Source organism: Littorina saxatilis, linkage group LG7 (assembly GCF_037325665.1).
Source record: "Littorina saxatilis isolate snail1 linkage group LG7, US_GU_Lsax_2.0, whole genome shotgun sequence".
Taxonomy (NCBI): Eukaryota; Metazoa; Mollusca; class Gastropoda; order Littorinimorpha; family Littorinidae; genus Littorina; species Littorina saxatilis.
Window position 1 is genome coordinate 8716427 of NC_090251.1, and position 16108 is coordinate 8732534.

At 40.6% G+C, this 16108-nt stretch overlaps 1 protein-coding gene across 4 annotated transcripts in view; it reads right to left on the bottom strand.

Annotated features, from left to right (window-relative positions):
• LOC138970624 (uncharacterized) overlaps positions 1 to 16108 on the bottom strand; it is a 425184-nt gene that overhangs the window by 116698 nt on the left and 292378 nt on the right. For all 4 annotated transcript variants that reach the window (XM_070343089.1, XM_070343090.1, XM_070343088.1 and 1 more), the window contains 2 exons: positions 1450 to 1527; positions 406 to 489 (listed from right to left, as the gene is read on the bottom strand). In XM_070343089.1, coding sequence (XP_070199190.1) covers positions 406 to 489; positions 1450 to 1527 — 162 coding nt within the window. The remainder of the gene's footprint in view (positions 1 to 405; positions 490 to 1449; positions 1528 to 16108) is intronic.

Genomic DNA, 16108 nt, shown 5'->3' on the forward strand with positions numbered 1-16108 from the left:
CCACACCAGCAAAAGATGCAGTCACTGATGGACCACTTCTCCAAGACTTGCAAGACAAACGCCTGTGAACAGACAAGCTGCAGGCATTTCAACCTGCAGATACCAAAACTACATAATGAGTTCTCCCTTTCAGGGGAATCCCCTCCGCACTTACCCTTCTTGCGAGGATGGAGGGGTGAAACAGGAGGAAAAGAGAGGGAGGGGAGGGTAGAAAGGGACTGTCCCAAATGTGTTGCTACCATCTAGGGCAAACACGACTTGATAATCTAAACAGTGTATGCGAAAAACATAACATACACAGGAAATGACGAGGTCAGGCTGACTGGTCAGAACGAGAGTCAGTCAGTCAGTCAGCCACCCAGTCAGTAAACAAGCCAGGCAGCCAGACAGAAATAAACAACTCACTGCACTCGTCGTTCTTGTCACAGACGGCGTCCTGGCCGCAGTGTTCCTTGAGCTTTCCACGACACGACTGTCCCAGCAAAAGACCTAAAACAACAAAGACCATCAATATAGAGATAGGACACCACGGCTAGGTCGAGGTCCATGCTAAAGACACACACACACACACACACACACACACACACACACACACACACACACACACACACACAAACACACACACACACACACACACACACACACACACACAATGTTATAGTATCTTTATAATGTATGTAAAAACCTTGGGAGGCTCTGTGATCTGAAACTGCTGCTCAAAACGGCTCAGAAACTATGCCAAATAATTAATTTAATGAATTTTAACCAGCAAATGGTTTGCATCGCCCAGCTCTCCTGACAAGAGTCAGGGATTCCGGTCATCATCATCATTTATTTAGTTTTCATTGATACCCATTCGTCAAAGTAGCTCAAGACCGTTTGATTAGGTAAGTCAAATGTACAGTCTAGCTTTCGCATGCAAATTCCGTACCATACAGCGCTAAAACGCTTCGCAAAACAGAAACAGACACAATGTCGGTTGAAGAATATCAAGGTCTGCAATGACTACCAAACACAGCATTCAGATTTGAAAAATAGAACGCTCAAACACTAATTCTAAGACCTTTTTCGTGTGTATTGTCATCTATTCAACTCCCAAAATGAACTCGGGAGCCCTTGGCTCAATTTCAGATCTGTATCTCTAGGAATAGTCAATGAAATACTCAGGGTCGAAAGGCAGAACGAAAATTATGATTTACTCAAAGAATTAGGTCCCAACAAACATTGCAGTCTGGGATGGCCACTCAAAACACAGCCGTTTTCAATTTGAGTAACTCAGCGCTCAAACGTTTGTTTTAAGGTATAATTCCTGGTTTGTGGTCACACAATTACAACCCCCAACCTGAACTGTATAGCTCTTGGGGCGATTTGAGCCAGTTTTCTTGTTAGATACAAATTCTTTAACGTGTTTCGAACTGAACACTGGGTAAACGGAGGGTGGTCACTTACTGCACTCTTTCCCACTGTCGCAGGAAGCACTAGGACCACACTCCTCGTCATTTTCACACGATTCCCCCAGGTCTTTACCTGCACACCCATGTCACAAACCATGCAATCAAACATGATTTCCCCAGACCAATATCTGCACAAACGTGTCACAAACCATACAGTCACACATGATTCCCCTAGACCTCTATCTGCACAAAACGTGTCACAAACCATGCAGTCATAATGATTCCCCTAGACCTATATCTGAACACACGTGTCAAAACCCATGCAGTCATAATTATTCCCCCAGACCCCTATCTGCACACACGTGTCAAAACCCATGCAGTCATAATTATTCCCCCAGACCCCTATTCTGCACACACGTGTCAAAACCCATGCAGTCATAATTATTCCCCCAGACCCCTATCTGCACACACGTGTAATAACTCATGCAGTCATAGTTATTCCCCCAGACCCCTATCTGCACACACGTGTCAAAACCCATGCAGTCATAATTATTCCCTCAGACCCCTATCTGCACACACGTGTCAAAACCCATGCAGTCATAATTATTCCCTCAGACCCCTATCTTCACACACGTGTCAAAAACCATGCAGTCATACATGTTTCACCCAGACCAATATCTGCGCACACGTGTCACAAACCATGCAGTCGTACATATTTCCCCCAGACCTCTATTTGCACACACGTTGGTGGCATGCATATTTTACTTAAAAGGAAACTCATCGCATATTTATTTTCAATAATATATCAACATACCCAAACATTGCTCAAATTCAAGAAACACATGTGTGAGCAGAAGAAAGGCAGATATTTAAATACACATATACGTCAGACCAAAACAATGCCGTTTTACATCTGGGTCATACTCTAAAAAAAAATATTCTTAACTTTTTGTGCTCAGTGTAACACCTGTGTAAACAGAAGCACTAAGACAGTCTGTAGGAATTAAGGGCAGGTGGGCCAGTGCAAAATTGACCAAATCGTTCAAAACACTGTTTTGGGTATTTTAGCAGATTATGTTTCCATAACATACCTATCATCCATGTGTGTCGGTGTTTTTGTCAAAAGTGTCCTATTTATCTGTCAATAAAGACAAAATGTGAACATGTGTGGCATTGATTGTCTTCTGTAGTCGATATTCCCCCGCCAAAAAATGTCTCATTTCAAAGGCTAGTTACGGCTTTGTCCTCAGCAAAACAGTGCATTCACGACATACGAAACTGCGCAGCAGCTCTTGACCTATAACATGACATCAGTGTTTTGATGAATGTTCCATTCACTCAGCCACTTGTCCGTTGCAAAGGCAGCAATCGTAATCGAACGGAAATGTCCTTATTTGGAAGGTACTCGACATCCATTGGTTCGTTTCATAAACCGAAATCGGGAACCAGTTTACTTTGTGAGTGCGCATGCTCAGCTTACGAATTTTGCATACGGAAACTACCGAAGAGACTCTCGGCCATGACGGGAACACCCGAAGTTCACTCGGTTTTACAACATCCTGGTTACACATCAAACGATCGGTGACAACCGAAAGCGAATTTTTCCTTGAGAAACAACCTTTGATACGATAACAATGGCTCGAAATAAGAAAGAGGACAATGTCTTTATTAGTTCGGTTAGCAACAACAAGTAGTTCCGCTGGTACTAGGCCAAAGTTTGGATTCTGTCGGTGTTTCCGATACAGAGGAAAGCTTTGATCTCCACGCAGATCCACAGGTCGCCATTTCCGAACACGCCATGCAGCACACTTTTTACGTCTCGGCACTGGCTTGCTTTGCGCTGAATTTGAGTCAGTTTCTGTGTAGTATCTCCTCGACAAGCAAGTTGAGCATTTGCTACGCAAAAAAAACAAAAACAGGAGAAAGTATCCAACATCAGTCAGATTATCGGTAATGTTTGCTGGGCCTGCCATTTCCCGAACGAAACTGGATCAGCAACTGTATGTATCAATCTGCACTTTCGTAAATTCCGTCACTGTCTTGACGAACTGTGTCATTTTCTTCACCGCGATACACAGTTCATTGCGAAGAGCTTCCTCAGTAAATCGTTCAGATTCCAGATTTGTTGTCAAAAAACAACTCAAACGAAAGTTTCAAACTCATCATCCTCCATCTTGCTTGTCGAAGCACCAAAGTACTGTATCGATGTAAAAACAAAAGCAGAAAACTTCGAGGAAACCAACAAATCGACGAGATAACGGAAGGAAATAAGTCTCGTTCTGGCTCAAGTAAGTTACCGTTAAAAATACCGTTATTCTCGCATGCAAATACAAACGAGAATCGGGTCATTGATACACGTTTAGCGCTGGGGCAGTATCCCCATGCTGGTTGACAGAGGGAAAGAAGGGATGGACGCATACATTCTCTGCTGACGTGCTAAAGGCTAAGTAGTTTGCAATTCAAATAAACTAAGCTGTTCATTCATAACACAGTTTTGTCCTTGTGTGTCTGTTTCAATAGTGTTTCTGTGGTGTTCAATCTTCAATGTCGTTTTTCTCAGTTCAGCCATTTTGCCTACGGTTACGTCTTGGGTTACGCGATTTCTCTGGCTGTAATTTAGCTAGAGCAATATTTTCTTTTGTAGTTTGTGCAGAATATAACATTCTGGGGGATTACGAAGGGATTTTGCTGAAATTTTATTATAGTCATATCCAGATTATTTCAAAAAATAATTTCGCAAGCGTTACCCTAAAGTTTGACAGTTGTAACAAAGAAGTGTTCCTAACTCCAAGTATAAATATAATAAACAAAATCTGCTTCGTAATCCCCTAGAGCATACCCAGAAGGATAAAATAAAACAATAATTAGAAGTGTGACAATCACATCTGATGAAAATCCGTGTATCTCCTGTACTCCACTTTTGTCTGTATTTTGACTGTTTTTGTCGCGTAAAACAAAAACCAGCAACCGAAAATACAAAAAAGTGACTATTCTTTGTCATCATTTGTTCATTTCTTTCATAAAATAACATTCAGACACAATAAAACATTCAAAATTGAAAAAAAGGTAGTGCACTGGCCCACCTCCCCTTAACTGGGTGCATGATCTGAATCATGTGTGTAAGTTTGTCTTCCAACATCGTTTGTGTGTGTGTGTGTGTGTGTGTGTGTGTGTGTGTGTGTGTGTGTGTGTGTGTGTGTGTGTGTGTGTGTGTGGGTCACCAGGAAAACACGTGAATTTCTTCATGTCACTCGTTAGCAAGTGTAAACAGGGACAGGGAAGTACCAGAGGGTCGTGAATAAGCTATACGATGTGGCGCTCTTAATACAGTATTAGGCCTGCCACCTAACGATTTTTCTTCTTCTTCTTCAGCGTCCCAGTGTTGTCTGGTGACGTGTGAGCTCGTTTGCCCATTTGGGTTCCCCACACTATACTCCGAGAGCATAGTCAGCTTCACTCCGCTTTCGTTGGGTAGGCTTGCTGGGTATTTTCGTGTTTCCATAACCCACCGAACTCTGACATGGATTACATGATCTTTTCCGTGCGCACTTAATCTTGTGCTTGTGTGTAAACACGAAGGGGGTTAAGTCACTAAGCAGGTCTGCACATAAGTTGACCTGGGAGATCGGACAAATCTCTACTCTTGACCCACCAGGTGGCAGCGACCGGAATTCGAACTCACGACCTCCCGATTAGGAGGCCGACGTTTTACCACCACGCCACTGCGCCCGTCGCACTTAGCGATGCTTAAGACATCTACATTTTCCATTCGTGGTCTCAGTTTGAAGCAGCCAAGCTCATAAATGCAACAACCCTAAACATCCAGAAAACATTGCGAGAATATCAACACTATTGTGACTAGCCCTGCCACGGCGTTAACGTCCTGCCTGCCCAAGCTTGCCACCAAGAAACTTCCCAAAAATCAGTAACTGTAAAGAAATCTGTCTAGCAAGCTTGAATTAAGTCCAATCACCACTAATTCAAACATGGATGCCCAGTTCAGTCGTGCTATTTATAAGTTTGTCACGCGATTTGTTTTAGCAAAGGGGGGTGAAAGGGAGATAATTTGTGTTTTTTAACGTTTTTTTGTGTGTGCTTTATTTTCCACTGCTTTTTTTAAAAGTTATTTTTTAACAGAAAGTATTATAAATAATGTTATAACCAAACAAGGTGTAAAACCTATGAATTAGCTGAAATATTGTTAACATTGTACACAGAAATAAGGAGACAGTACAAAGAAAAAAACAAGCAAATCACGCATTCACAGCATCCTGACTCAAATGAAACAAAACTGTAACACTCACCAAATGATGTCTAGGTAATCCATATTGAATATAAGTCACATTTTCACAACAAAGTACCAACTGTACACCTATGAACAATTCCAAAAGGATTTGAAGGCTCCAGCCATCCATTGTTATCAGTGCTGCCACGCCCCCATAGCTCCTGCACGATTCCGAGATACATGTTCGTCTAGCAGTATCACCCCCTACCACGTGTAATTTGCCGACTCGTACTAGCAACAACGGGACTGTTTCTTCCTCAATATCACTGCTATTATCGCTTTCTTGAGGCTAAAACGACACGATGTATCATGATCTACAGGATCCTCAAGATCCAACATCCGGAGAATCTCCTCCCGTGACAAGGCTCGCCTTCGATTCGTTTTTTTTGTTCGAAAACACCACGCAAATCTGCACTAATCTGATCAAGCCGGAAGAGAAAACCACGTGTATCAAGGGAAACAACTCAATTTATTGCAATCTTCAAAAACCGGGAAGCAATCACGAGTCTTGTACCTTGTATGACTGATACTGAAAAATGCGCGTCCCGTCCATGGGCGTGTCAGCGCGGTTACTGATTTATCAGTGTCCCGTCGCGAAAGTGTGGGGAGACACCACAGTGAAAAAAGTGATTTGTTTGTTTCCTGGTCATTTCCGTTTTCTTTTTGATTCTGGATTTTGAACCTCTTCTGGTTGCTCTGATATACTGATTTTTAAATCATATATAGTCATAAACGGTAAAAACGGATAAATGAACAATGTATGTGTATGCAATTTTGTGTTGAACAAACACAAAATAGCAAAAAAAAAATGCGTATGTTTGAGAGGTGACTGTGAGTCAAAGACATCGTAAACGGTTAAAATGACTGGAAGGAGTTGTCTTTTCTTCGCTAATATCAGCTCATGCCGCGGACAACGGTAATTTCTGTTTACAGATTTCGCGCCGTTAGTAACAGCAACTGGAAGACATTCCAATGAGCCGAAGAGAACTGATGAAGATTCCGGGAGATTCCGTATGAACAATTTTCGCTACTGACCAATCGAATCGCGGCTATTAAACTTCGTTTATGCTCGGTCTCGTTCGGTTCGATTCGGCCTTCCCAGAATGCAATATGTTGATTTCCGCCAGAATTTGCCAAAGGCGATGTGAAATATCTACAGCTGCGATTTTCCTTGTATATCTTCGTGGAAACTTCAGTTTATCACACGTTTTGCCCCGATTTCAGTGCTAGACACGCAAAGGAGATGATTATCGGGTAAAATTAGATCAGTGCAGAGGCTGGCGTGACAGAAGTTTAAAACGAAAGTGCAAGTCGATAGTGTCGTCTGCTATTGCTACGAACGAATCGGAAGATCAAGTTTGTGCATGCTTCTTCGTCCAGAATGGAACTTGGCTGGAAACTATGCTGCTTCCCTTGCAACAGCTGGGATGGAGCAAGAAATCACCATCGGTGGTGTACGTGTGAAGCACGTTGCCATGAGTGTTTTGAACCAGGACTTATTTTAGAGTTGGGGAGCGGAATGCGTACTGCAATAAGGACACCACGGAGTTCGCCATCTAGGGCAACGAGAAAGCAGACGCTGTATCTTTCCTCGGGAGAAAAGCAAATAAACTGCTTAGAAAAAGAACAATCAATACAAACATGACTTTGTCCAGCCATGTTGCAACATCATGCATCTCCTGGGAAATCTGATGCAGTTGAATACTAGCCCAAGCAGAGCAGGTAAGATTCCAAGCAGCTGATAATACTAATAGGTATGTACTTTTCTTTTGACAAAAATGTAGAAGTTTATACATTTGTTTGGCTATGTGTGCGGCTCTGGCTCTGTGTGCGTGTGTGTGTGTGTGTGTGTGTGTGTGTGTGTGTATGTGTGTGTGTGAGTGCGTGTGTGTGTGGTGTGCGATGTGTGATTCAGAGAAATCTACTGGACAGACCTTTATGAAACTTTGCACACAAATGTTCCGACCCCCAACCCTTCCCTTCCCCCTGATTCAAATTTATGGATCACAAGTCCAGTGCTCTACCAACTGACATACAGGGTTCCCACAATATTTTTTAATCATTTTTGTCAATCAAGATATGGGGGTGGGGTTGGTGCGGGAATAATTGTGAAGTAGACAATAATGCAACAACTTATTTTGTTTACAGGTAATGGATCTGTATACAGTGAACTTAGCTGTGTTCAAATTTAGTTATGATCTGTCGAGCGAATTTTTTTTAATAACGTTTTTACTACTAAATGAGTGATAATTTTATGTGTACGCCCTCAAGAAACCTCGACCATTTTCTGAAAATGCACGTTGATAAGTGCCGTATTATGATCAAGTGATACTCTTCATTCATTTATCTACACAAAGTAATGTTTCATTTATCATTTGTAGAGCTAAATATGTCAGTTTGGATCACGTTAAGAATTGCAGTGTTTTTCGCAAAATCGTACTTGACAACCCCCAGTAAACAAATTATTAAACAAGAGGCGAAGCCTTCAAGGCTCACGTAAGAAATCGACAAACAGTAACACAAACTCAATCACTCTGTCACACACACACACACAGTACACACACACACACACACACACACAGAAAGAGCATAGGTGAAACTGCAAGAAAGCGAGACACTAGATCTAGATCTGTCTGTCTGCATGTAGCCTACTTACATGGACACGACTGCCAAATAGTCTCGGCCCGCTCAAAATAACAATCACCGAGACTTTCAGTAATTCCATCGCGTGACGTCTAACCCTCGTACGTCATAATGTGACGTCAATGTAATATGACGTCTTCAAATGTTAAAGTTTCTACCACAGACATACATACATACATACGCACGCACGCACGCACGCACGCACGCACAGACAGACAAAAGTTAGCATCGCATAGGCTACACTTCGTGAGCCAAGAAAGGTTAATAAGGCAACCACCTTTTTTCTTTGCACAGATGTGTCCATATTGCTTAGAGGAACCTGTGCACACAATGTGTAGTGTATCTGTCGAGCGATTTGAACACACAAGTAACCCCGTAATTGCCAATCGTCTGTGCTGTGACTCACAAAGCACAGTCAAACTAGATTTCTGGTGCCATCGTGACGACTTAATCACGTTTGGACCAATAGCGACACAGGCATTGCTGAACATAAACTGAGCTGCTCATTGCAACTCTTTATTGTTTAGATTTAAATTCGTCGTATGTGTTTGCTTATTTTCACTTTGAAGGGACTAATGTTTTGAGAAAAAAAACCCTTGCAGGTACAATAAAATCCTACTCTCCATAGCATGATAGCCCACCCCTCATTCATACACAGGTACAATAAAATCTTACTCTCCATAGCATAATAGCACAGCCATCATTCATACCAATGGTACAATAAAATCTTACTCTCCATACCATAATAGCCCAGCCCTCATTCATACCAATGGCCATACCCTCACCCCCTCCACTCCCGCTTTTTACATTTAGTCAAGTTTTGACTAAAGGATTTAACATAGACAGGGAATCGAGACGAGGGTGGCGGTGTATGTGTGTGCGTGTGTGCATGTGTGTAAACTTGGAAGCTGTGAAGCTAGTTAAATAGTTTGCTCATTAAAGTTGTCATTATAATCAAATGTTCCGTTACAGATTAAAAACATGATCGCATTGTATTTCCCATCTTCTCCTGAATTCAAAAATATATGAATATGCCATGTTTACTCTAACAATGTGCTCAGAATGGAATAAAATAGGACTTCGATCACATTCTTCGCGGAGACGAGGGTGGCCCGCCTCGGTCTTTAGGTTAGCTGAGACAATCTGCAGCAGCGCTATAGTCTCGGCGATTACTGGTTTTTTTTTTTTTTTTTTTTTTTGGGGGGGGGGGGGGTTATTGATCTTTGTGGTTTGTTAACGATTGACTAAATGTTTTTATATCGCTTCAGGCGACTTGTTTGCTTTCTCATTGATTCAGAATATGTACCTGGCATAACACCTTTAGTACTGTTGAAAAGATATAAATGTATTGTTAGCGTTTTTGGGTTTCGAAATACTGCATGCTGAAGGTATCATGCAGGTACCGGGTATTATTCAGGTATGTTTATTACATGTTTTTTTTGTTTGTGCTAAGCACATCATTGTGGGGCTTTTAATAAAAAAAAAAGTCAAGCATCCGTTTACAACGTATCATCATTCATCCTTCAACATTTACACAGTACTGAAATATCTCAACGCTAATTCATATCCTAACATCACATTTATATCAATAGGCCTACCATATCTATACTTACTGATTTTTGAAATGAGCAAAATATGATTAATAATTTTGTTTATGGGGATTTGCACTTCTGGAGAATAACCAAACAATACATCTTTTTCTGTTAATACAATGTATAATATTTTCTCCCGTATTAACAAATATACATCTTCTAACATTTTCCCAAAACAATTTCATTTTGCTACATTTCCAAAAGAAGTGTTCAATATAATCCATTTCATTACAAAGACTACATAAACTATTTTTTTAACTTCATTTTATGCAATACAATATTTGTGGGATAAATATTATGTAAAGTGTTCCATTGGAGTAACTTTAATCTTTCTTCGCTTGTACATGCACTTGCCAGGACCCAATACTTTTCGTCAATGCAATTGTTATATTTGTGGGACCAACAATTTACAGAGCAGGGTTCACTGGCTTTGGATTGCGTTAATATCGCACGAAATTTCTTCGGGGAAGGGTTATTTAGCATGCCCTGAAAACAGTTCGCAGGAGGCTTGTTACCCGCGTCTTCTTTAACTGTGTTGTCTCGCAGTGCTCGCGCGCAGTGGGCCGTGTGCAAAGCGTTGTACTCAAACAGCCTTGTGGCACTATATCCGACAATGGCACACATATGTTCAAATGACACAATATTTTCGTCTATCCAAACATCACGTGTCGTACACAATTCACACCGGCTTCAATCCATTTATCAAAACACAACACATTCTTTCTAAAAACAAATATCTGCATTATTCCACAAACATTGATCAAAAATACTTTCTTTTTGAACAGGAAATAAATATCTGTTCTCAATCCATATTTTTAAAACTTGTTGCCAAAATGTTGATTTAACTCTGGTCAGACCAATAAACTGTTTCGGTTTGGCAGTTGATTTAAAGCAACACAGCTGGCTTCCAAGAACCTCCAAATAATGTTTTGGAATAAATTGCCAATTTGCAAAATCTGTTTGTTGTAACCTGGCTGCCCAACATAACAAAAAGGATGTCTGCATATCATGCATATTTATCATGTTAATACCGCCTATTTCTATGTTATTACATACAACTGTTCGTTTCACCTTTTCAAAAGCTTTGCTATTTGAGTACTTCCGTTTCCACAACAATTTAAAAAGGATAGTATTTAATCTACTTTTGTCGGTGCAGAGAGTGCCTGCAAAACATATACAAACTGGGATATCAAAAAAGTTTTAATTATACACAATTTACCACTAATGCTTAAATTCCGTTTTGACCACATTCCAACAATTCTTTCAATTCTATCAAACCGTACTGACCAATTATCTTCAATGTCAGAAGCACCGATATCGTTTCTAAATATTATACCCAAAATTTTTAACTGTTTTTTTCCATCCTATATTACTGTAACAGTATTGCTCAAGACTGTTCTTCATGGATCCTAGCCACATTGCCTCTGTTTTATTTTCATTCAGATGTAAATTTGAAATACATGAAAACTGTTTTACTATTAACAGTACTTGTTGGAGATCGTGTTTATCTTTAAGTAACACTGTTACGTCGTCTGCATACATTGCCAATTTTAAAATATATTCCAAAAAAGTTTTTGAATGAAATGACGAGAATTGTAATCCTTTTATATTCGGGTCACTGCGTATCTTAATGGCTAAAAGTTCAAGGCCAAGGACAAAGGCCATCGGTGAAAAATTACATCCCTGAGGAGTTCCGGTTAATACGTCGAATTCCTCAGAGATTCATCCCATGTAATTGATGCAACTGTTGGTATTATTCTTTAAATTTTTACGGAATTCAAAAAGTTATCACCGAAATCAATTTGTCTAAATGCCCAATACATATAATCTTTGGAAATTGAGTCAAAAGCACGTGCACAGTCAAGGGCAAGTAAAATGCCTGGTTCATTTTTCTGATTCATAAAATCCGTTACGTCATCAATCAATCGAATAACATCGCTTGATTTTCTCCCTTTAATAAAACCGACTTGATCTTCTGAAATAACATCAGTAATGACAGATGCGAGACGAATTGCTAAACACGTTTCAAATAATTTATAGTCAGTATTTGTTGGCGAAATTGGTCTCCAATTAATTAGGCTGTCCAGTGGTAAATCTTTTCCTTTGTGGAGTAAGGAAATAACTGTTCTTTTTTGTGTAGTCGACATCTCACCGACTTGAAATGATGTTTGTAGAGAATTGAAAACCATCGTCTTTAGGCTTGGCCAAAAAACTTCTCGAAACTAGCTGTAAGCCCGTCCAAACCTGGCGATGATCTGTTCCTTAATAACCGTAATGCTCTGCCAATTTCATCAATAGTAAATTCACGGTCCATGTCAACTTTCTGTTCTTGTGTTAACTGTGGAATATTTGATCCATCAACTTTACGTTCAGCTTTATTTTCGTCAAAATCAATTTTTTTTTCCAAATACATCGTGGTAAAATTTTGTTTGCTCTTTCATTATTTCTTCTTGTGATGTAATCATATTCCCGGAATCATCGATTAATGTGTCCATTATCTTAACGTTTGCTCTTACCTTTTCAAGATTCAAGAAGTAGCGAGTGTTTTTCTCACCCTGTTCAATAAATCTTTCTCGAGATATTACTTGTGCACTCTTTGCTTCTTGAATATTGAATATTTTAAGTTTGTGCTTTAAATGTTCTCTATGTATTAACAAATCCTGATTTTTTGTATCAATTGACAATTTCTTATCTGTTTCGTTAAGTTGCTTTTGCAACATAGATTTATTAGCAATGTTTTGCTTATGTTTATTTTTACTAAATCGTATGCAGAATTCCCTTATCTGAATTTTACAGAAATCCCATTTGTCGTGGGGGTTGTCCTCGGAATGATCATTCATATATTGTTCCAAAAACACATTTATTTTGTCAACAAACTCAGAATCAGGCAAAAGGCTGTCATTAAATTTCCAATACGAAGGACCTCTTACTATATGTGTCAAATTATAATACATAATTACCATTCTGTGGTCGGTTTGTGCAACTGATTGTATTTTACAATTACTAGAACGGTTCAATACGGCATCACATGCTAAAATATAATCGAGTCTCCTCGCAATAAAAGGTGTCTTGCGAGACCACGTAAACTCTGTATCTTCTGCATGGAACAAACGCCATACATCATTCAAACATTGTTCATTCAATAAACTCTTAAAATTGTTTACGTCTATTTCACAATGTTTTCCTCCACTTATAATGTCCAAATTATTGTCCAACATACAATTAAAATCTCCGCAAACTATTTTTCTAACATCGTTTTTTACATTTAGTCAAGTTTTGACTACATGTTTTAACATAGAGGGGGAACCGAAACGAGGGTCGTGGTGTATGTGTGTGTGTGTGTGTGTGTGTGTGTGTGTGTGTGTGTGTGTGTGTGTGTGTGTGTGTGTGTGTTTGTGTGTGTGTGTGTGTGCGTGCGTGTGTGTAGAGCGATTCAGACCAAACTACTGGACCGATCTTTATAAAATTTTACATGAGAGTTCCTGGTATTGATATCCCCGAACATGTTTTTCATTTTTTTGATAAATGTCTTTGATGACGTCATATCCGGCTTTTCGTGAAAGTTGAGGCGGCACTGTCACGATCTCATTTTTCAACCAAGTTGGTTGAAATTTTGGTCAAGTAATCTTCGACAAAGCCCGGACTTCGGTATTGCATTTCAGCTTGGTGGCTTAAAAATTAATTAATGACTTTGGTCATTACAAATCTGAAAATTGTAAAAAAAAATAATTATAAAACGATTCAAATGTACGTTCATCTTATTGTCCATCATGTTCTGATTCCAAAAACATATAAATATGTTATATTTGGATTAAAAACAAGCTCTGAAAATTATTAATATAAAAACTATTATCAAAATTAAATTGTCCAAATCAATTTAAAAACACTTTCATCTTATTCCTTGTCGGTTCCTGATTCCAAAAACATATAGATATGATATATTTGGATTAAAACCACGCTCAGAAAGTTAAAACGAAGAGAGGTACAGAAAAGCGTGCTATCCTTCTAAGCGCAACTACTACCCCGCTCTTCTTGTCAATTTCACTGCCTTTGCCATGAGCGGTGGACTGACGATGCTACGGTCATACGGTCTTGCTGCGTTGCATTGCGTTCAGTTTCATTCTGTGAGTTCGACAGCTACTTGACTAAATGTTGTATTTTCGCCTTACGCGACTTGTTTTTGTCATTCATATAATTCATGAAAGACTTATAAATGTTCTTCTTTCATTAACAGTTGTGAGACTGTAAACATTGATAATATACAGAATTTCATCATCCAAGTGAACCTTAAGTTCCTGTACTCGTTTAGATTTCTCAACACACTTAACATCATACGGAAAATTCGTTCGGACCAAAATCATTTGGTCCAGGCTGTGGTTCGTTGCAGATGAATAAAATAATTTCCCTCCCCATTCTCTTTCCCATTGATCAACATCTGCCTCTGTAACATACGTCTCTTGTAAACAAATTATATTGAATTGTTGTTTTCTCAAATTGTAAAAAAAATGCTTTCCGTTTTGCTCTATTTCGCAAACCGTGGATCTTTACTGTAGAAATCGATAAAAATAACTTACATTATACTTGAATCGTGTATCGTGCTCGAAAGTTCGGGGGGCATAGCGAGGTCAGAGGCCGAACAGTTCTACACGATGCACGGGGCAGTGTCATCCCCACACACTATCATCCGTGTTATGATCTCTATCAAGGTCAGTGGTAAGGCATCCGCCCCGTGATTGGGAGGTTGTGGGTTCGAACCCCGGCCGGGTCATACCCAAGACTTTACAATTGGCAATCTAGTAGCTGCTCCGCCTGGCGACTGGCGTTATGGGGTTAGTGCTAGGACTGGTTGGTCCGGTGTCAGAATAATGTGACTGGGTGAGACATGAAACCTGTGCTGCGACTTCTGTCTTGTGTGTGGCGCACGTTAAATGTCAAAACAGCACCGCCCTGATATGGCCCTTCGTGGTCGGCTGGGCGTAAAGCAAACAAACAAATCTATGAAGGACAAGGCCAAGTTTTACGTCATGTGCGGTGTCTTCCACTGTGTTGTCAAGGCGTGTTATTTTCGCTGAAATGTTTTCCATACCTGGGGACACGCGGTTTCTCTTGCCAGGGGTCATGGACCTTGACCTCGGAAAAAAGTAAGGTGGACGGGTGTGTACGCGGCCTGCTGGTGCGTGCGTAACTTGTCGGGGGGTGTTGTAGGGGTGTCAGGGGAATGGCGGCAGGTGCGCCGCTGGAGTTCTCTGTGGTGCTGGTGTGGTTGAGAGCTCCGTCGTTCTCGTCAGGGGACTTGTTGGATACTTGGGTAGTCCCCGCGGCTGGAACAGTACTGTGCAGTGTGACCCCTTCTCCCTCATCCTCGCTGAGCGGTGTGCACGTGGGGTCTCCCCGTTTGTGACCGGTGTAACACGAAATTTTTACTCCACGAAAAATTTACTCCGGAGTAAATATTTCGTACGAAATTCTTACTCCGAGTACACTTTTCGTACGAGAAAAGAACTCCCCAAGGCACGAAAAAATTACTCCCTCCACGAAATTTTTACTCCCCATTTTTTTCACTTTCAGTAAAAATCTCGTACGCAAAAATGGGATGCGGGCGAAGGGATAATGCCAATAAGTGATCTCGCGCACACGAATGTCGCGCTACCCTCCTTCCACCCTTTCCACCACCAAGACTAACAGGGGATAAGGGAGTAAACATTTCGTACACCTGGCATGGGAAGTTAAATTGCTTGTGTTTGGGTGAAGTAATTTATTCGTTATTTATTCGTCAGGGGAGTAACATTTTTGTACGAAATGTTTACTCGGAACTCACCTGTCTTGGGGAGTAATTTTCTCGTGTAATGGGGGAGTGCTTTTTTCGTAAAGGGAGTAACTTTTTCGTACGAAATGTTTACTCCGGAGTAAAAATCTCGTGGAGTAATTTTCTCGTGTTACACCGGGTTTCCCACATTCTTGGCACACTATGTCATTGTGACACTGGGCAGAGGCGTGTACGGCCGGGGCGCAACGTCCACATGGAGCCTGTTGTTGTTGCTGTTTCTTAGCGGCCTTCTGCTCGAAGTGGAACACTGATGCGGTGAATGTGCCGATGGGGATTCTCTCTGGAAACGGCTTGTCGGGTACCTCGACATAGATGAAGCGTCTACCAGTTATCCAGCGGGTGAGTCCTCCGTTTTCATCTCTGGCCC